Source organism: Phacochoerus africanus, chromosome 1, assembly GCF_016906955.1.
Source record: "Phacochoerus africanus isolate WHEZ1 chromosome 1, ROS_Pafr_v1, whole genome shotgun sequence".
Taxonomy (NCBI): Eukaryota; Metazoa; Chordata; class Mammalia; order Artiodactyla; family Suidae; genus Phacochoerus; species Phacochoerus africanus.
In genome coordinates, this window is record NC_062544.1 from 166,648,093 (window position 1) to 166,671,210 (window position 23,118).

Below are 23,118 nucleotides of genomic sequence, written 5' to 3' on the forward strand. Positions count from 1 at the left end.
TAACCACTGCAAAATATACAAAAAGACATATTTAAATATAGTTGATAAATTAAAAGTAATACTTAAAATATTCAAATAACCCAAACAAAAGGCACAAAGAGTGGAATGAAAAATAGATGAGCAATTTGAAAACAAAAAAATAAAATGGCAGCACTAACTCCAAACATATCAGTAAATCAGAGTTGTCAGATTGGTAAAAAGGAAACCAATATATATAGTCTATAAGAATGGAGATAAATAAAAAAGGAAAAGTATGGCAATATACAAACACTAGTTGGAGGAAAACTGAAATATAGCATCACCAGAAAAAATAGGTGGTGGGTTAAGCTGTGGATTCAAGATTTTCTTCTTTTTTGAGGAAGGCCTATACTGCTATGAATTTCCCTCTGAGCACTGCTTTTGTGGCACCCCATAGATTTGGAGTGGTTGTGTCTTCATTATCATTTGTCTCGAGGTATTTTTTAATTTCCTTCTTGATTTCCTCATTGACCCATTGGTTTTTTAGCAGCTTATTGTTTAGTCTTCATGTAGTAAGTTTTTTCTCATTTCTTTTCCTGTGGTTGATTTCTAGTTTCATGGCATTGTGGTCAGAGAAGATACTTGAAATAATTTCTACACTCTTAAATTTGTTGGGGTTAGCTTTGTGCCCCAGGATGTGATCAATTCTTGAGAATGTTCCATGTGCACTTGAGAAGAATGTATATGCTGATTGTTTTGGATGTAAAGTCCTGAAAATGTCAATTAAGTCTAACTTTCCTATTGTGTCCTTTAGGATCTCTGATGCCTTATTGATTTTCTGTCTAGAAGATCTGTCCATTGATGTGAGTGGGGTGTTAAAGTCTCCTACTATGATTGTATTCCCATCAATTTCTCCTTTTATGTTTGTCAGTATTTGTTGTAGGTATCCGGGTGCTCCTATATTAGGGGCATATATATTGATGATTGTAATATCCTCTTCTTGAATTGGTCCTTTAACCATTAAATAGTGTCCTTCAAAATATAACATTAAAACCAAGAATATTACCAGAAACAAAGAGGGACATTGATAAGACATAACAATGATAAACATATGTACCTAAAAACAGAGCTTCAAAGTACTTGAAGAGAAAATGAACAGAACTTAACAAAAGAAACATCAATATACCACTGTATTTGGAGATTTCAAAAATCCTTTTTCAGGAATGAGTAGAACAAGTAGACAAAAAATCATAAGCATACCAAAGAACTGAACAAGTGGACCAATTTGTATTTATAGAACACATCATCCAACCACAGATAAATACATATTTTTTCATGGGCACATAGAACATTCAACTTGATAGACTACATCGTGAGTCATTAATACAAACCTTAACAAGTTTAAAAGAATGAAAATCATACAGTCATGTACTCTGACCATAAACTTATCATACACTTTTCATATGACATATCAATCCCCCTCTTTGCTCTTTATTCTAAAGAGATATAAACTTATGGTTATATAAAAAACATGCACATGAGTATTTACAGGAATTTTACTCATCACCTAAAATTGTAAATAACTCAAATGTCCTTTGAGAGTCAGTGAATTAAAAAACTATAATTCTTCTATACAATGGATTACTATTGCAATTATGATTATTATACTATTGTATAAGGGGAAATATTCAACAGCATTGATGAATCCCAAAGACATAATGCTGAGTTAAAGAAGCCAATATCCAAAGGTTACATGCTATCTGAGTTCAGTAGTGTGAAAATTTTAAAATGGCAAAACCATTTGGAAGAATAGATTAGCTGATGTCAGCAATTAGAAGCAGTTTTAACTGCAAAGGAGCAAAAAAAGACATTGTTTAGTGTGATGCTTTGTTCTATATCTTGATTATTGTGGTTGTCACAAGAATTTCTATGTCAAAGCTTATTAAGGAAGAAATTTTTTTAAAAAAATTTTAATTTCCCGGAATTATGTGGCATTTATGTGACGAATCAGAAGAAAAGGCAAATTAGATGTTTTTGCACTGGGCCCTCAAATATTTATTGAAAGAAATGAGTTAATAACTGAAACAGCATCCTACTAGCATATGTCACAATAGTTATTTGGTAATACAGTTGACCCTTGAACCACAGAATTTGAACTGCGTGGGCCCAATTACAGATTCATCCCCCCACCCTCACCCTCCATATGTGCTACAGTACTGCAAAATCTATGGTTGGTTAAATCCGTGGATGTGGAACAGGGGATACTGAGGGCTGACTGTAAAATCTTACTTGGCTTTTCTACTGCATGAGGGTCAGTGCCCCTAACTCCTGCCTCATTCAAGAGTCAACTGTACATCAATTAATTTTTTAAATTATAATATTTTTTAATATATTTTAAAGACACTTTATACTTTTTAACAATCCTTCTTCCTAGAACATTCTCTGACATGCATCTTTTCCTAGTTTCCAAGTATATATATGTTTTTAATGGTTGTACCCATAGCATATGTAGATTCCCAGGCCAGGGATTGAATCCGAGCTGAAGCCATGACCTATGCCATAGCTGCAGCACTACCAGATCCCCACTGCACTGGGCCAGGGATCAAACTTGTACCTCTACAGTGACCCAAACAACTACAGTTGGATTCTTTTTTTTTTTTTCATTTTTTAAAGTTTTATTGAAGTATAATTGATTTGCAAGGTTGTGATAATTTCTGCAATACAATAAATTAATATAGATATACACACATCCATTCTCTTTCAGCTTCTTGCAGTTGGATTCTTAACCCACTGATCCACAGTGGGAATTGCCCTAAGTACATTTTTTTTTTTTTTGTCTTTTTAGGGCCGCACCTGTGGCATATGGAGGTTTCCAGACTAGGGTTCTAGTCAGAGCTGTAGCTGCCAGCCTACGCCACAGCTCACCACAACACCAGATCCTTAACCCACTGAGAAGCGAGGCCAGGGATAGAACCCACAACCTCATGGTTCCTAGTTGGATTTGTTTCCACTGCACCACAAGAGGAGCTCCCTAAGTATTTTTTCATCCTTCAGTTTACATTTAGCAATATGATTTGCTTTAGCCAAAGAATAATGTGGAAGTGTCATTCCACATTATGAAAAGTGATGTGTCAGTTCCAACAGTTCTTCTGTGTCTCCACTTGCCCTTACCTCTACCGCTGCCATGAGGGAAACCAACTGGGATTAGCCCACTAGGCCTGGGAGAGAAATAGAGACTTGTAGAAAGAAAACCCCATTAAGCTAAGCCCAGGCAATTCATAAGATACTTGAAATTATTTTTAAGGCACTGTACTTTCGGAGTGGTTTGTTATACAGTCTTTCATGTGACAAAATCTCACTGGTCTATCTGTAAAGCACAAACTGACCCTAGTCCTTGATAGGACAGCAGTCTCAGGGTAACAGCAATGAGAATGAAGGGATCTAGAAAGGTGTTCAGACACAAGAACAAGACAAATTGGGTTCTAATAAATGAAGTATATGATTTCTCCATAGGCTCAAAATAAAACTTGGTTAACAAATCTGAAGGGAAACAAGTCAAAGCTAAATAAGTATCACTGTCAACTTGCTGTGTGAACTACTTGGAGCCCTTGAGCACGGAGAGGATTAGAACTAAGTTGAAAGCAAGCAAGACTGAATCTCTAGGTGAAAGGTTAATACAGACAGAAATAGAAAACAAAATGAAAGATGAGGAGTTGAGTAGTGAAAATTGCCTTTGTAGCAAAATAAAAAGGCCTCTGTTTATACAACCCATGTGTTTCTTCTTTTGTCTTTGCTATAAAGAAATCGTGACAAGTTTTGTGTGCAATTGCACTAAACTTATCACCAATTTCTCATGTTTTCTGACCTTATATCTTCATTTTAATGGTATTAACATTATTCTTTTAGACTATCCCTAATTCACTTTAAGTAGGTATGGAAGATACTATGAACAATACCTGACATCTTAGCCTATGAACTAGTGCCTTCAGAACTGTACATCATGATCATTTTCAACAATGTACTCCATATACCAAGAATAATGTGGAATGCAACATGAGGGCTGTTCCTGGTCTTTTAAATGAAGGGCCAACAACACTGATTTTTATGAAATTCTATTTCACTACACTGCAATACTCGAGCAATCTTAACAATTTTGAAAAAAAAAAAAGTCTTTGCCAAATGTCCCAGAGATGCAAATTTAAATAACTGCGGTTGTTCCCCTTAACTCTTACTCAACACTGATTAATTTCAGATGGGCCAGATTCAAAGCGTTCTGCTGCCAAACTTTCTAAAACAACACTCCTTTTAACAGCTGAAAGATATCAAAGTTAAAGGAATAAAAAATAGTTTATTTTAGATAGGACTTAAATTCAGTGTTTTAATAATAAAAAAAGAACTAACTAGCATAGGATTAATGCTTGTCTTATTTGGAAGGAACTTGAATTTGGAAAACCATTTTTGTGTCCCATGCTTACTGGACTATGTCATTTGCTGACAACAATTATTCAAATTTATTCATAATGTGATGGTAGGGTGCTTTCACATAAGTACAAATTGTATTATGCATAAATCCAAAAACATAAGAAACATTACATTGAAATTAATCTTTATAATTTCAAATTTTTTCCCAAACTTTTTAAAATACTTTATGGACATTTTAGTAATTTTAATGTTCTAGCTTTGTTGAAGATTGTTGAAGACTGACCTCACAAAATTGCATTTTGAAATTCTGAGACTCTTATTATCAGAGATAATCAAACTGGAACAGAGCAAAAGTTACATTCAAATTTTAAAAATTTAATTTACATACAGGTTGAGAGGAAACTTCTTTAAGAGCAAAACTCACTACTACACATTAAAATCACTGAAGCACTTAAAAAAATACCCCCAGAGATTCTGGTGTATTTGTTCAGGGCTAGAGCATGGGCACCAGCGTTTTTTTAAATGCTCCCCCAGGTGATTTTAATGTGCAACCGGGTTTGAAAAACCACTAATCCAGTGTTTTCTTTTAAATCCTTGTGGTATGACCCCTATAAAAGATGATTAAAAACCTTGGGTTTTATATCCAGAAGTAAAGTGACCAGACCAAAGGAGGCAATCAGAATCACTGCAGTAGTCAGGTTTCCAGGGCACACCCTGTGACGTGTGATGTTGACAAAGGAGAGAGAAGCAGGGAGTCACAGAGGACAGGGTGATGAGATGATTGTGAAAACCTGAAAGCTTTACCTTGGAGGGCAGACTCAGGAAAACCATCATCCATTTGCATCATTAACACATGGAAAAGGCTTTCAGCTTCATCTGTGTCCTTTCAGAAAGCATAATAAGAGCCAACAGGAAGGAGTTAGGAGTGAAACTGATATCAGCTGGACGTGAGGAAAAGCATCCTGAAAATAAGAGCTTTCCAACCACAGATGAGCAATCTGCAAACCCTCAAGTAGAGGTCAAGTGACATGGGAAGAAGGCTGGTTTCTGCGACCTTTGCCTTCCCACTGTGCGAATGACCTGAGAGGACATCTTGAAGTTTCTTGGAATTTCTCAAACTGTGTCTGTGCTTTCAGACCTAAAGCAGAAGAAACAAAAACTGAGGAAATTCAGACCATTGACTGGAGCCGAGACTGTCTATAGCCGTGAGCTCTTTGTGTGACTGCACCAAGTCTAAATTGACCATCTGGTCAAGTCTCTGGACATATTATACCCTTGGGAGAAATTGGTTATTTTTATCTGTCAATGTAAAGGACTAGGGAAGAATCTGATATTTTAAGTGCGGTAAAGAAAATAGGGTGAGACATAGGGGATGGAGGGGAGAGAGGGAACAGTTGTGATTACTTCTGTTACACATTTGAAATATAAGTCCATATTAAAAGGCATTATTTTTATATTATTTTCAAATGTACAAATATAAACATTAACTAGATGTTACAAAAGACAGGAGTTTCCGCTGTGGTGCAATGGGTTAAGAATCCAACTGCCATGGCTCTGGTCACTGTGGAGGTGCAGGTTGGTTCAATCCCAGCCCAGCACAGTGGGTTAAAGGATCCAGCTTTGCCACACTGCAGCTAGGATTCGATCCCCGGCCAGAGAACTTCCATATGCTGCAACTGCAGCCATAAAAAAAAGGTTACAAAAAACAGATTTTAGCACAATTAAGAAAAAACTTTGCTGTTTTTGTGTCAGGATTCAATAATTAGCCATCAATGGATTGTAATGCAAGGATGATAAATCGCATTTATAAACGAAATTTTTATTTTTTAATATATTTTTTTCTTTTCTTTTTAGGCCACACCACGGCATATGGAAGTTCCCAGGCTAGGGGTCGAATGAATCGGAGCTACAGCATCCAGCCTACACCACAGCCACAGCAATGTGGGATCCGAGCTGTGTCTGTGACCTACATCACAACTCATGACAATGCCAGATCCTTAACCCACTGAGCGAGGCCAGGTATTGAACCTGCAACCTCATGGTTCCTAGCCGGATTCATTTCCACTGAGCCATAACAGGAGCTCCCTATAAATCAAATTTTTATATTAGGAACAATGTTAGGCATGTAAGAGACATCTAATAAACATTCACTAAATGAACTTTTCCATTACAGTTGGCTTTATCATCAACCAGGGAGACTTGAAAGGGATTTGTTTAGATGAGCACAGAATAGAGCTTAGACTACCTTGCTTTTAAGACCACTCCAATCTTGAAAGTTTATTGTCAGACAATACCAATTAAATCACTTAACCCTAAAATAACTGTTTTTATTATTGTAAATCAATACATGTCTAAATCTATCTTCAATTAAAATATGTATCCTTTTCTCAAACATATAATTAGGTAAAAACAAGCCATCTTACAAGCCGGGAAACCCCAGTGGTTTAGCATGTAAAACTTACTTCTTTCTCACACTTATCTATTGTGGGCCTGGCACCTCTTAAAGGGAAACTCCCCTCCAAATAGTGACTTGGTATCCAGATATCTCAGTATACATGCTTCAAGGGTCATTACAATGGGCTCTTAAATGTTTGGCCTTGGGAGGGAGTGAGATCCACATCACTTCTGTTCATAGGCCACTGGCCAAAATATTCATAAGACCCCACCTAACTATGAGTGGGCGGAAAATCTGGGAAGCATAAGGATATTCAGAGAAAAGTCCATGTAACTGTCACAAATGTAAACCATGACTAAAGATTTAGATTCTGGCTTACAAGCATCTGAGAGCAGATACCAATTAATCATATCACATAGACAAGTACATTTTCTGCACTTCTTGTCCTCATTTCAGACCTTAAAAAAACAATGAAGCATTGGATTAAATATTTGCAAGACAGTCTGTTGAAGGATGAAACAATTTGAAAAACAGTGCACACAGCATGCTTTCCAAAAATAATAAAATCTGAAATCTTAAGGCCAAAACAAATGTCCCAAATTGGGAGATGTAACCTTTCTAATCAATGGCAAGTTAGATGTGGGTTCAAGTCCATTTTTCACATTCTCACCTTGTAATATAATTGATTATAACTCCTTGATCCCATTGCTTTGACCCATGTCTTTATCACTTAACACACTTGAATTCACTATTTGTTATCTTTTAAAAGTCTCAGAGCTGCCAAGTTCTTTAACAATTTTATTTATTTATTTATTTATTTATTTATTTATTTATTGTCTTTTTTTTTTTTTTTTTTTTGCTATTTCTTGGGCCCCTCCCACAGCATGTGGAGATTCCCAGGCTAGGGATCTAATCGGAGCTGTAGCCACCAGCCTACACCAGAGCCACAGCAACGCGGGATCTGAGCCGCGTCTGCAACCTACACCACAGCTCACCGCAACGCCGGATCTTTAACCCACTGAGCAAGGGCAGGGACCGAACCTGCAACTTCATGGTTCCTAGTTGGATTCATTAACCACTGCGCCAAGATGGGAACTCCTTTAACAATTTTAAACAGTTAAAAAAAAAAATCTCCTCTGCATTTGTATAAAAATACTTTTTCCCAAGTCCACTTATTCAAACTATTACTGACATGTAGTCAAGAAGTTTCTGAATTCTGTTTTTCCTTTCTGACATTATCCAGTGCAGCTCTCCTAAACAATTCATTTTTGAATGGATTAATACAGGTTCATACTTTTCAAATTATAAAGTTTTAATTCCATTACTAATCATATTTCTAGCACCAGACTGAAGAGATGTTAAAATGGTGTTTGGTTAAAATCCACAAGCCACACGCAATGAAGAGTGCCACCTGTAACTATGGTAACAATAGCAGTTCCAATGAAAATATACCTCAAGGACACACTCTCCTTGGTATTTGGAAATCTACTGCTTCATATGTTTCTACTTTAGAACTTTTTCTTAAAGTGGGATGATAAAAATAGAGTTTTTGGTCTTTAGATACAATGCATTTGCATTTTACTAAAACCTCTTTTAAGTTGTGTAGAACCAAATTCATTCAATTCAAAATACTTATTGAAAGTCTGTTAATACACACATAGCCACTAAGCAGGCTACTCATAAACTGCTCACTCCCTGTCTCTGTCCTTCTGCTCCAGATGCTGAAGGTAACAGTGACATGGGGTTCTCTTTGAAACATCTTTGTACATCACTCTTTCCAACTTGGGGTCACCTCATACCCCTTGATTCAGGAACAAACTGCACAATCTTTCTCCAGTCTTTACCTCGTAACTCATAGCCAAGGTACACACAGATTTATTCTTATTTTTGGTCTGTTAAATTCAAAACTCCTGTTTCCTTCAAGGATCATTTTGATTCAAAAACAACAAAATCTCAGACATAAAACCAACTCCAAATTACTCATTCACACATAGCAGTGCCTACTGTATGCCAGGCTATATGCTAATCTCTAAAACTGAAAAGACTGAATAAGAACCAATCCCTTCCTTCAAGAAGCTTATGGCCTTACTGAGGAAAATGAAAGGTAAATAAACAACCCAGCATGGTAAGTCCTCAGAAAAAAAGGGCCAATTAGAGAGGCAGTATAGGTAATTATCCCTATTTCAGAATTTATTGCTGAGTAATACACTATACAGAACCTAGTGGCTTAAAGCAATGTTATCTTTGCTTCACATGGCTCTGTGGATTGACTAGGCTCCGCTGGGTGGGACTCACATGTGATTGCAGGCGGAAGTCCACCATAGTGACAACAGTCATCTGAAGGTCTGACTGGGCTCCATGTCCCAATAATCCACTTATATGGTGCCAAGTGAAGGAAGAGCTGAGCTTCTGCTGTTGGCTAGACTGCTTGTATGTGACATGGCCTCTCCCCAGAATGGCACCTGGATTCTGGAAGCAGTGCCTAGGAGGGAATGTTCCAGTAGATCAAAGCCACAAGGTCTCTCATGACTCAACTTGGAAGTGATGCAGGGTCACTTCTACTGCACCTCATTGGTCACAGAAGGCCGACCTGATTCAAGGTGACAGGGAACTGTGCAGAGGTATGAATCCTGGGAGGCACAGGTCATTGAAGACAATCTCTGAAGACTTGCTATCACAGATGCCAAACCATTAAAGTTTCAATGATACATATATTTTAAAATATCCTCTCCTTTAGCTCACAGATCAAAAGGAAAGCCATCTTGGAACAATGTGAAAATCAGTGCAGTCACTCTAGAATGAGATGGGCAGCAGCTGAGTTCAGTCAAGCAGCCAGGGTGCAAGGCGACTCAAAGGAGGGAAAGATGATCAAAAAGGATGTGAGGGCAACATCTGAACACGTGAGAGCTGGAGCAAGTTAGAACTGCTCTAGTACACCTTCCTTAATCCTCAACAAATGAAAACAGAGATTACTATTTCCCAGCTTGTCTGAATCATTCAATTTTTGTGCCACAGGAAATCTGTCCTCATTGCTGCACTTTACTAGCCCTATGCTATGAGGGAAAAAGTGTGATTTACCTTTCCCTGTCACAAAGAAATTTCTTTTTAATATATTTGCTTTTAACATAGAAATTTCAGGAAGTTTTTTAATGTCATGTAAGTTATTTTGTCTACTCAAATCCAATGACTATATCAGTTGTAACTGAGTCTGTCCATTTCTATACTGATTTTATAATTGGCCCATATTACCTAGTGAACATAGATTAGCAGTTTCCAGAGTAGATAAAATACAGCAAACACATTACTTCATCAATACTAAATGGAACTGATGCTAATTCTCTCTTATTTCAGAATAAAGTGTCCCAATTTATCCTTTTAAAACCTTATATCTATAAAAATTTTAAAAAAGGAGTTCTTGAAGCAAATATACAATTTATATCATTTTTATTTATATTAGCCTTAAATTTTTTTTTTTGAAAGCATGAACTTTTTTTTCTTTTTTGGCCACACCTAGGGCATGTGGAAGTTCCCAGGACAAAGATCAAACTCATGCCACAGCAGCAACCTAAGCCACAGTAGTGACAACACTGCATCCATAAATCACTGAGTCATGAGCGAACTCTGAAAGCATGAACTTGAAAAATTTAAGGCTCTTGCTTTTTGCTTGCAATTTAGACTATTAGTTATCAACACTGGCCACAAGGTGGGGCTCTGATGTCACAATTTGGCAAGATTTATAAAATGTGTAAACTATGTAAGCACAAATGAAAAGAAAGCAAAAATTAATCAAATAAACTCATTTTAATATTTTGCTCATTTTCAATTAATAAATTATCTAACCTTATGCTCAGCCTATGAAAGTTATGATTTAATTGTCCACTTTTCACTTAGAAGTTAAGCTCTGTGGAATATAAAATTCTCCTGAATAAGTGCAGGATTTTATACCACGAGGTGATTTCCTTAAGGATTCTTTCCACCATTTTACATTACATTACCAAAGGAAAAGTTACTGAATTTAAATCAGAAAAATATCTTTTAAAATTATTTTTTAAATTATTTTCTAATTAAGAGAAGTCATTACTTGTACAGATCTACATGATTTTTTTCTCCTTCTCCATCCCTTAATTCACTTTTTGCAATCTAATATTTACTTTGGGATGAGGATCATTTGAAAGGAACGATATTTACCTTAAATTATGATAACATGCCTGATGTTTTCCATTTTTCCTGTTAAAACTATTCAAGTTGGTTACTTATTTGTTTTACATTGTTAAATAGGCAAAAATTATTTTTAAATTTTCCAAATATTTTAAAGCAATCAGATTTTTTAGTCAACCATTTTTCAGTAACGATAGAATAGCATGCCAAAATAATTGTTACTTGATTTATGAAAAAATAAAAACCAACCAACCAAAAAAAAAAAAACTGCATAGTTCCCATCATAGCTCAGCAGAGACAAATCTGACTAGCATCCATGAGGACGCAGGTTGGGTCCCTGGCCTTGCTCAGTGGGCTAGGGATCCAGCATTGCTGTGAGCTATGGTGTAGGTTGCAGATGCAGCTCGGATCTCACATTGCTGTGACTGTGGCATAGGCCAGCAGCTGTAGCTCTGATTTGACCCCTCGCCTGGGAATCTCCATATGCCATAGGTGCAGCCCTAAAAAGATAACAACAACAAAAAGCCTTAAAAATCATCCACGAAAATACTTTTCCAAAAATTGTTTCTTTTTTTATGGCCCCACCTGCAGCATATGAAGTTCCCAGGCCAGCGGTCTGCAGCTAAGGCCAGGCCAGAGCCACAGCCACAGCCACATCTGATCCCAGCCACACCTTGTGACCTATGCCATAACTGTGGAAATGCCTAATCCTTAATCCACTAAGCGAAGCCAAGGATCAAACCCGCATCCTCACGGAAATAACACTGAGTATTTAACCCACTGAGCCACAACAGGAACTTCATGAATAGTTTCTAATTAATTTCAATATATTAAGAGTAAAACAAAAATATAATTTAAATTTAATTTTTAAACTTTAAAAAAATATCAGGAAGATTTAAAATATATAAAGTCTATACATTCCTAGCAGATATATCCATCTTTCCAATTTTTCTAATTATTTTTATTAGAATAATTTAGTTATACAGTACTTTGCACTTTTAAATCCTGTCTGCTTATACAGTTTTCTATTCATTACTTCTTTTTTTCCCATTACTTATTTCTTAGTGTATTTCTCTTCAAATTTAATCCCAAAATTCATTGCTTTCATTAAAGAGCTTTATACGTTATCCCTGTTTCTACCCAATGGCTTTTTCTTAATAAAGGGTTATACTTAAAGAAGTCTATAGCTTGCTATTCTAAAAGACCACGGATAAACAGTGTTGTTTGACAAGCGCTGCTTTCATGAAGTCTTAAAGACTTTAATTTTTCTGAAGTAGTCAACATCTAGTCAGAGTGAGGTATTTACTGAAACTGACTCTCAACTGTAACTGAACATTTTGTTTGGCTTTCCTGCAACTTGAAAAGATCTGTTAAATAGACTATTCCATATTCCAAAGGAACGACAGGTCCCCAAAATGTCATCTACCTGGGCTTTATGGTTTAGCAAGCAGGGAAATTAAGAAGTACATAAGACAGACAGGAAACTCGGAGTGAAGGAATATATAAAGAGATTCTGTCATTAGGATGGACCGCTCAGTTCTATATTTATTCTACTTCATCTCAGGTTAGTTACCAATATGCTAAATAACCAGTGTTTTCAAAAATGAGGCAGAGTGAAGAAAATTAATGTACTGGACAACTACTAAAGTATCTATGTTAAGGGAAAAATATTCACACCATTCCTATGCACACTAAGAATTAGAAAAAAAATGCCACCATTAGCAGCTAAAGGCCTTTGGTAATATACGCATACACACATGTACTTACAGACACTAATAGTTACTATTGGCATCAATACCCTTCCATTTATTTGAATTAAATTACATATGAGATTGCTTTTATCTTTCTATGTTTTTTTTTTCTTTAAACAATACAGAAATGTATTTCCACAGTAAAAGATTTAGGTTCCCTCAAAAATTAAAAATTGCAATGATATGATCTAACAATTTCACTTCTGAGAATATATCCAAAGGGAACAAAATCATTATCCCCAAAAGTTTTGCATTCCCATGTTCACTGCAGCATTATTTACAATAGCCAAGACATGGAAACAACCTAAGTGCCTATTAATGGATGAACGGGTAAGGTAAATATGGTACACACACATACACACACACACACAGTGGGATATTATTCAATCATAAAAAGATGGAAATATTGCCATTTGTGACAACATAGATAAGGCTTAAAGGCACTGTGCTTAGTGAAGTAAGTCAGACAGAAAAAGACAAACACTGTATGTTCTCACTTATGTGGAATTAAAAAAAAAACTTGTACTCACAGCAATAAAAGAGATTGCTGGTTGCCAGGGCTGAACACGTTTCAAGGTACAGCTTTCTCTATCCATCTAATTCTGCCCGGTTTCCATCTTTCGAATTTTTGATCTAGTTATGGGCATTTGCCACACTTTGACTCACCAATTATAAAGTGTTCTTCTAAAAAATACGTTTCATATCATTTCATGAAGTCTGATTGCCCTGATCTAATCTCTGGGAACAGCATGAGATTAAAATAGTTACTATTAAGTCACCACCCATGTATACCACAACTGTAAAGAAGTAGGATCTGGTTATGCCTTTCCTCTGAAATGTCACAAAGAACATTAAGCTGGCTTGCACTGGTAGAACTGTTTTTTTATAACCAGAGTCTGTTCTGAATGACTGGTATCCATAACATACCAGTATATATTTCAAATAGAATCCCTGAATTATAGTAAAATAATTCACATATAATCACTAAAATATCTATTCAACCAAGCTTAGGGATAGTAGAAATTTACTTTGATGATTAAATGCCACCAAAGAATAGAAAAGAGGTCAAAGCTAAGTTTCCTAAATCCATTTCCCAGTAATTATAACATCTATTTCATCACTGCATCCTGGGCCAGGGCCTGGCCCACAGTAAGGACTTGAAAAACACCACTGAATATACCAAATAAATGTTTTTGTCTCTATTTCATTACGTGTAAAATAAGTTAGCTCAAATCCCTAGTCAGTTTGAAATTGAAGACATTACAATTCAATTTGGAATTCAATAAATAGAGTGCTCATTAAATTATGTCATCAGTGAATGTACCAAGCAAAATTCAAAAAAAAAAAAAAACCCATACCCTATTATATCCAGATAGTCTGTCATGTTACCCCAGCATACATTCTCTTCTAATGAAAATCACCAATAATAAAGAGAACAACAGAAACTCATTTTAAATTATTTTATTTTTCATAATTTTCTAACACATGGTGTTAGAAAAATGAAATTTGGCACCATGACTTAAAATTTTTTTCAAGTTTAACCTTTAAATTAAAAACAGTAGCTACAATAAGGATATTTAAACCTCACTCAGAATAATGGTAAAAAAAAAATCAAGTCACAAATTTTTTTTGTGTTGGGGAATTTTTTAAAAGTGGGATAAAGGGAAAGTAATAAAAAGAGTAAGAAGGATAAAAAGGAGACTATGCTGGGAAGACAAGAAAGTAAATCACCCTCCCTAAAAAAAGAGTAAGGAGGAAGACAAGAGCAAAAGGGAAGAAGAAAAGGCTCACCAACTTTATTTTCCTGATATAATATTCAAGTACTTAAAAGAGTTTTTTTTAATCATAAAATGTTACTACTTATATCAATGAAATTTTCTTTTTCCTTATTATTTTCTAGAATTTTCAAAAATACCTATGTTGACTTAAGGACACTTGCTGATCTTAAGTTAATACTTTCTGTACTTCACAAAATCGAAAGGCTTGACAGTTTTCCTAAATCTAACATCTACTTAATGTAATCCACCTTGAAAAATTCATCTGAAGGAACATGAGACTTGATTTCTAATGCAAATGTTAAAAAAAAAATTCTGACAATCTAAACAAAAATGTTTTCCACTGGATATGCGCTTCAGTTGAATTTTGTACTGAGTTTCTTAAGGAAAAACACTGCATCATATTGGTCCTTCAGTAACCACTGTAAAAGGTTAGGTGGTCAAAAACGCCCTCCCACAACTAGTTGCATATAAATTCAGTTATAACTCCAGTTTTTCAGCATTTCAAAAATGGAAATTTTTGAAATTTTCATTTATATCCATTTTCCATACATATTGACAAATAAAATTCTTTCCATCCTTTTAAGAAAATATCATTAGTCTCATTTGTCATGGGTACATCTGTACCTGAATACTTTATCAACTGAAAGACAAATTCAGAAAATTGTCATTATTCTCAGAGACAGTAAGGCATAGAAATAAATATTTGCTTTTACATTTTTTTCCTTACTCTCCTTCAATCTGTGTTTTAAGGCTCAGAGCAGACACTAAGAAATAGCAAACAATTTTTTATAAAAAGTTTTTCAAATGTTTGGCCCAAAAGTGAAGTTGTTCTGTGAAAGTTATTTAAATATTCGGCTTATCTTCTCAAGCACAACTTCAAAGACATATTCATGCCAGTCATCCATTCCACCATAAAATTCAATTCACTGAAAAGTAAATAACTTAGGGATCTATAAAGGACACGGCGATGTATCTCGTTCCATTTTTAACAGGAAGTCCTTCATGCAAATGCGTGAGTCTCCCAGGATGCATGAAACTCCAGCCTTTTCTTGGTGACTCAATAGAGCAATTGTACCTTAGAAATTTGCATCCACCTCCCTAAAAAAGATAGAACAAAAAATGTATCAACATACTAGGTTTAATTTTTAATGAATGATAAAACTCAAATGATGCTATCTAAGCAGAATCTAAAAATAAGGCAAAGGCCTCTTCATAATGACATATTTCTTTTTAAAAAATGTAAAAATTAAAACCCATAATTACCTGAAAATCTTCTCCCACATTATTGAGTGCAATGTTGATGGTAAATGTAGAAGCGTCATGATGAGGGCGAAGAGAGCGCTGTCTTTCTGGGGAGTATTTTACTACAAAATTCAATAACGCAAACCCCTAAAAAGCAAGGTAAACCAATGGATTTTCTTATCAATAAAAACATGAAAAAGCATATTTGCATAAAAACTGGTAGGAGGCAGGCAGCAGGAATAGGAGGATAACTACCTTTGTGTAATAGCCTGCGAAGACCTTCAGTGTAACGGGTGCAATAAACTCCCGGATAAAATGAAGCCATACATTTTCCAGATCAATTTGCTTCATGTGGATATCATCAGTTGGGACATTTTCATAACCACCAGATATACGGCTATCCTAGAAAAAGCATTAATGACATTATAAAGTGTGGTCCATGTGCAATTCACATTTATACCATTTTGGAATTTTTTTTTAGCCTTAAGATCGTAATAGACAATAAAAATAATAGTTCAATTATGGTATACCATCTGCTTTCATGGCAAAACTATCAAAATAACTTAGATAACATGGCTTTGCAAATGCATTAATGATGAAGCAAAGTACTACACAGTAAGTAGACTCCATCCCTACATATTTAAGATATATGTGAGGTCTGATTAGAAAGTAAATAACAACTGATTGCCAAAGCCTTTCCACATCCCCTAAAAAATGATTAAAAAAAAAAAAAACCTCTTGATGGGCATGGATTATGTTTGTCTGCCCTTTGGATTACCTGTCACTGAAAAAAAACTTTCCCTGCCAAGCTCCTCATTTCTATTTTATGGCACCCAAAGTCCTCCCATGATGTTTTTCATCATTTACTTCCTTATCTTGACTTCAAGTTCTTCCTCATACTTTGAACCTCTGTCTTCCTGATAGCTAACTAGCTGAGGTATATAATTGAGCAGAGGCAGGAATATTCCAGAGAATTTCATTAAAATTCCTTGGTACCGTGAAGGTTCTCAGAGGAAAAGAAATGCATTGAATCGCTGACAGTCACATTTCCGGCCAAGTCTTTGACTCTGAATGTAACTGCAAAACTGACTTACACCAAAGACATTCATACAGATTCCTCCTTCCTATGTTTACATGAAAAAATAGCTTTGGCAGCCAACCAGATAAACTCTGCCTTGGTACTTTCACTATGGCCGACTGAAATGTAGAGAATAAAAAGTGGTCTTGGAGTAAAACAGTATTATACAACAGACATATATTACTTTACGATCCCTAGCCAGAGGACACTGACCCTTAACAACTACCCAGTGCATCTGGGGATTAACTGAGGCCCAAACAGATTAAATGTTAAACAGTTAGTGGCAGAATTAGGCTAAAAACAGAATTCTCTTGACAGCCTTGGGTAGCTTCTTCATTTAGATCTAGGAAATATCTACCCCTCCCTCCTTGCCCCACATACACATTTTAGTATTTTGTGTGAAATGGCAACTTACATGATGCTTCCCCCCAGACCACTGGCCATAATGCTCCATTTCTTCCACCAATTCATCACAGGCTTTTTCAGAAAATATAGGAAACCAAAAAACATCTGGACAAGGCTATATACAAAACATGACATCACTATTAAGAGAATAACAATTTGTGTTTTTTAACTAACAAAAAGCATTTCAAAAGTAATCAGACAGAATAGTCAATATTTATTCCATTTAGACGTCTTTTTAAAAAGTTTGCCCAACATTACTGACTGACATTACTATTACAAACAATATGAGTTTGATTTTTTGTTATTTTTTTTTCTTTTAAAATAATTTCTAAGACTTTTTTTTAATTTTATTTTAACATCTGTGAAATCAAGACGTGTTCTGGATCACAGTTGGCAGCCATTGTGATGTAGTTGTTAATGGCACAGTGCATGTACACTTGATCAAACATTCTGTCCTCACCCTGTGTGTGTAAGTATCTGTGTGTGCATGTACATACATTTAGATGGTGTTGCACTGGTTGAGTTGACTCGCTCTTAAATGATTCATACTATGACTTGCCACTGAAATGGAAAGTTATTGTGTAAACAGTGCCTTATGAAAATATCACCTATGCCTTAATAAGTTTAAAACAGAAATGCATAATATGTGTAAAACAAGAAATTTTTCAATATGCAGAAAAGAAATTCTACATGACTAGAAAATATTGTGTCATATTTTAATTGGCTGTGTGTTTTTCCTTTATCACAGTACACAAAATAACAGAGCATCTCAGAATTGAAGATACTTTACATTCTCTACAATAAGGTATTAGCAACAATTTGGAATACTAATCTAAAATAGAATTCATTTTTTAAACGACTTCTCTAAGAGATTGAAGCCCAATATCTTTCAAAGACAAACTTTCACTGAAAGAGCCCTATACTAGAAATCTGCCAAAAAATGCTTATTTCTGAGATAGTTATGTCATTTGGGAGTAAAAAAAGACATGACCTTAAAGTTACTGTTAATCTCCATTTTTCTACATTTTTACAACTATATGCCCATTAGCAATAAAACTGGTTAATTAAACCATATAAATTTTAGCTTCTCCACTTTCACAACATTCTCTGCTAAAGCTAAAGCTAAAGCATTAATAATCCCTGTTGGAAAATATAGCAAAGTGCTCTGAACATTATAGTAATTATTAAAACAAACCTGTTCGACAATGTTTTCAGTGAAAATCTTTGAATAATCACGGTTTATATATTTTTCCTTCCAGTCCTACCAAAAAAAAAAATCGATTGCACAGATTAAAGCAAGGATCTTCTTTATAAATACTTTAATAAAAATATAAAGTATATGCATTTTAGAAATTGCTCAGTTTATGACTATGTACAGTAGATGAAATAGGAATTTTCAGAAACCAGAGTTTATGTTTTTTAAACTTTGATCCTGTGTATGTTCACATCTTTCTATGAAATACAAAATTTTTATTTACAAAGTTTAAAAATAGGATTTTAAAATTTGAGTAATCTTACAGTCATTATAATTTGTATGCTATATTCTACACATTTACACAAGTGTAGGTAAATATGTATGTGTTTAAAAGTAAAAGATAAGGAATATAATCCTACCAACAAATATTAGTAAAAAGCAGCAAATTAATCAACTATGATCTTACACTTTTGTAGTGAATTATTCATTTTTAAAATGTCTTTAAAATTTCTGCCTTCAGGGAGTTCCTGTTTTGGCTTAGTGGGTTATGAACCCAGCTAGTATCCCTGAGGATGTGAATTCAATTCCTGGCCTTGCTCAATGGGTTAGGGATCCAGTGTTGCCGTGAGCTGTGGTGTATGTTGCAGACGAAGCTTGGATTCCTCATTGCTATGGCTATGGCATAGGCCAGCAGCTGTAGCTCTGATTCGACCCTAGCCTGTGAACTTCCATATGCTGCAAGTGCAGCCCTAAAAAGCAAAAAAAAAAAAAAAAAAAAAAAAAAAAAAAAAAAAAAAAAAAAGGAAAAAAAAAATTTCTGCCTCTGGAGTTCCCGTTGTGGCACAGTAGTTAACGAATCCAACTAGGAACTATGGGGTTGTGGGTTCGATCCCTGGCCTTGCTCAGTGGGTTAAGGATCCGGTGTTGCTGTGAGCTGCGGTGTAGGTCATAGACATGGCTCAGTTCCCGCGTTGCTGTGGCTCAGCAACAGCTCCAATTAGACCCCTAGCCTGGGAACCTCCATATGCCACGGGAGCAGCCCTAGAAAAGGCAAAAAGACCAAAAAAAAAAATTTTCTACCTTCACTTCGGTTTTAGATTTATATCAAAGAATGCTCACAGGGTTATCAACATCTTCATATCTTTGAGTTACTGAAATTAAGGTATAAGACCATATACTGAAAAATAGCTCCTCTTCATACTACCCCATGAACCTGATTTCTTCTTTTAACCCAATCTCTGACACAGAAATCACACACTAAGATATACAAATTTTTGTCAATATCAGCTAAGGAATCCTTTTCCTGGGTTCAGTGTTTTATTTAAAAAATCCAATTGTTAAAGGGTATATATTAAAATACGATTCAGTATCCAAAATGGTCTCTTCTTAAATGTACTTAGGCTGTTTAACAAAATTCCTAATTTTCTCTTTGCAAAGTAAAAATATAGGGAGCCAGCAGGGAAGAACTTCAGTATGAATTCAAAATAATTCCGATCAAAGTACGTTTTTTAAAAAAAACTACTTGAAATGTATCTTTTGAGGCCAGATTTCAGAAGAACTCTGCTAATTTATATACCATTCAATAGTTTTGCATATCTCTGCTTACATGTAGCTTAGATATTTTTAATATAGAAGAAAATTATCACCAAATTCTTCAATAAAAATCATTTATCATAGTATATCAATATAAGGATGAAATTACTATATTATCTCACTATCCCCTTTAATATTGATTGGTTGGTTCTCTGATTCAAAAATATGAGGGGAAATTAAAAGTAAATAATCATAGGTAACATTTCAGAATCTGTATTTTTTCCTGGCATCATTATAGATATTTTTGAAGCTAAAGAAAAAATTCTCTAAGATTTTATATTGATATTAACTTTTCATATTTGTCTTTCAAATATCATTGAACAAACTGTGACTTCATTAATTTCTTAGAAGTTCTGATAATGGGACAATCACTAAATATTTAGTTATGGGAAATCCTCATGAGGCATATCCATCAGGCAAAAACAAAATGAAGCCATAGGAAGAAAAGCAGATCTTATTTTTTCTGATATTTTCATTGCACACGCTTCAAAGATTGAATTCTTACACAAATGTTTACATTTCAGGGCACAATTTGGGAGATTTTTTTTCCCAAAATGTCTAAATTAGGAAGTTAATATTACCCAAGAAATCAAATAATTCTCTCTCAAAATAACAATAGATTTAGGGTCAAAATAAAATATGTAACTCCACCCTCACCGTTTAAAAACCTCTTTCCAGTTATATTCCTGTGAAAGATGGAGATAGGCAGTTAAAATGGAACAAAAGTACTTTTTAAAATTGAAAAAAAAGGGCAAAGGATATGCTTTTTCCACTGAAGAGAGTTTCAGAGACCATTCATTACATTTACTATTTTCAAATGTCAACTCCTCCTACAAAAGGCAATTTTGATCAGGTGGATTGAGTCTTCGTAATTTAAAACTTTTACTATTGGCAAGTGAAAACCATAAATAGTAGTATTACAGAGATTCAAGAGAGTATTTTCCTTTGAATAAATGTGCCAGTTGACTAAAGAAAACCAGCCCATTAAGACAAAAAAAGATGATTCAATTCCTGCATGATTCAAATCTTTAAGAAAAATAATTTGGGCTTGAAAAGAAAATTGTTTCCTCAACTTAAGAATTTCTACATATGCCGAATCCACTTATTCTGCAATTTTCTCTGGCTATCTTTGGTGTACATTCACAAAATTGTTATAAAAAATAAACCAAATGATAAAATAAAATGCACTTTCCAAACTAACTTCTTGAATTTTCTTCCTGAAAGTCAAAATGTAATATTGTCACATGTGAGCTACATGTGAAAATTTTTTTTCTGAAACTGTGATTAAAAATTTGTTGCTTCTTAATATCTGAAACAGAAATATCAGGAGAATTAAAGAAACTGATAATTCCCTTGCTCAAACCTTTCTTTAAAAAGAAAGTTCTTGGTCAAGAAATGTAATTAATAATATATTTTTTAAATATAATTTAAAATAATTTTAAAGCCTCTTACCATATTTTCATATTATTAATCCAATTTATTTATATCCTTTTAAATTTATATGAAAATAAGTAATAAATGAAAGCTAAGCATGAAATACATACCACAGGATTTTCAAAAATCTGCCAGAGGTCATTGTGATAATGGGAGATATTATAATTAGCAGTTGATAACAGTCTTCCAAATTCATGTCTATTAGAAATGTACATAAACACACCCTATGTGCCAAAAAATAACAGTATTAATAATCTTGGAGGAGCAAAGTACAAGAAAATACGTCTAAACAAGGGAAAAATATACTGGTGATATTAATTTCAACTTTTGTATTTCATTCGGGAACATGCATTTTTATTTTTCATACAAAACATGCATTATTTAACATTACAGAAATAAAAAATTGATTAATTATGAATTCAAACGCCACACAAAACTACTGATAGCACTGAAACTCAACTGAAAAAAAAGAAGAATAATGACTGTTTTTGTCCCTTTCTCATTGGTCCTAAATGTAGACATCAGGGAAAAAAAATTCCTGTTTGAAAGCAGAAATATTTTTGAGACACCAAAGTGCAATTAATTATACCTCTTTTGGCTTCTTTCCCTTTCAAAGAAGATACCACATTTTAAGACAAGAATTCAAATGTCAGTTTTATTTTGTCAGTCTATTTCATACTTTTACTGTCCTGATATTTAAAGACTGAACATCGAAATCACTCCTGTATAATGAGGCACCTACAGAAAAACAGTCTCCTGTCCTTGCCCCAAACCAAATAAGTGTGGCAAACACCATTAAGGTAAGGTTGTTTCTTTTTGCACCTGTTTTAATGGTAAAAGGGTTAGTTTTTCATTAAAAAAAAAATTAGTGAATAGTACCCAAATCTCATTTTAATCAGGATGTACTTTATACTTACTCCTCCCGCTTCTCTCCCTTAACAGAAAAAAAATTAGAAAAACTACTGAAAGTGATTGGGATTTAATTTTCTCATCTGTCAACCACAAAATATAAATCAGCCCAAAGAACTCAGAGGTGAACATCACACAATGCCTGCTCTCAACACGCAAAACACACGCACATAGATTCAAAACCAATGAATATCAACATTTTTACACCAAGCTGAATGGAAAGAAGACTCTTAACGAAATTTTACTTGTAGGCAATGTACCGTATCTAGTATTTTAATTAAACAAACAAAATTAATCAAACAAAAATAAATAAAAATAAATAAAAATAAATAAAAATAACACCTTTGGGGGGCTGAGCATTTGGAATGTTTCCGGAGTAGGGGAGTCTTTTTCCCTTTGTAAAGTCTAAAATGAAGAGAAGGATTGGGTAAGTTGACCTGCACACCCACTCTCTCAGGTATTCTTAGGTAAATAAAAACAGCAGCCCTTGATCAAAAGCTGACAGTCTGAAATGTCCTTCACAGACAACATGCAGAACAAGCAAAGCTTATAGCGCACACAAAGAAACAACTTCAGCTTTTTTTTTTTTTTCCTTTTGGTCAAACATAAGTCCAAGCTCATTCCTTAGTAGAATTTTCATTAGATACAAAATGAAGACATAGGAAAAAATGTGTAAGATAGGCCATTCCAGGATGCGCTGTTGAGTCAAATTAGCCAAACAAGAGCACAAATTACAATCACAGGTACTAAGTACATTCAATATAACAATGGACAAAGGTTTATAGGAAAAACAAATATAT

At 34.5% G+C, this 23,118-nt stretch overlaps 1 protein-coding gene across 2 annotated transcripts in view; it reads right to left on the reverse strand.

The window, feature by feature from the left end:
• Positions 1-14,131: 14,131 nt before the first annotated feature.
• Positions 14,132-23,118, reverse strand: part of PLOD2 (procollagen-lysine,2-oxoglutarate 5-dioxygenase 2) — a 111,496-nt gene continuing 102,509 nt past the window's right edge. The window contains exons 14-20 of one of the 2 annotated variants that reach the window (XM_047784133.1): positions 22,661-22,723; positions 21,520-21,633; positions 18,383-18,448; positions 17,198-17,302; positions 15,960-16,106; positions 15,726-15,851; positions 14,132-15,560 (exon numbers count right to left, since the gene is read on the reverse strand). In XM_047784133.1, the coding sequence (XP_047640089.1) occupies positions 15,405-15,560; positions 15,726-15,851; positions 15,960-16,106; positions 17,198-17,302; positions 18,383-18,448; positions 21,520-21,633; positions 22,661-22,723 (777 nt within the window). In that variant the 3' untranslated portion in view covers positions 14,132-15,404. The remainder of the gene's footprint in view (positions 15,561-15,725; positions 15,852-15,959; positions 16,107-17,197; positions 17,303-18,382; positions 18,449-21,519; positions 21,634-22,660; positions 22,724-23,118) is intronic. The other variant, XM_047784143.1, reaches the window with a different exon arrangement.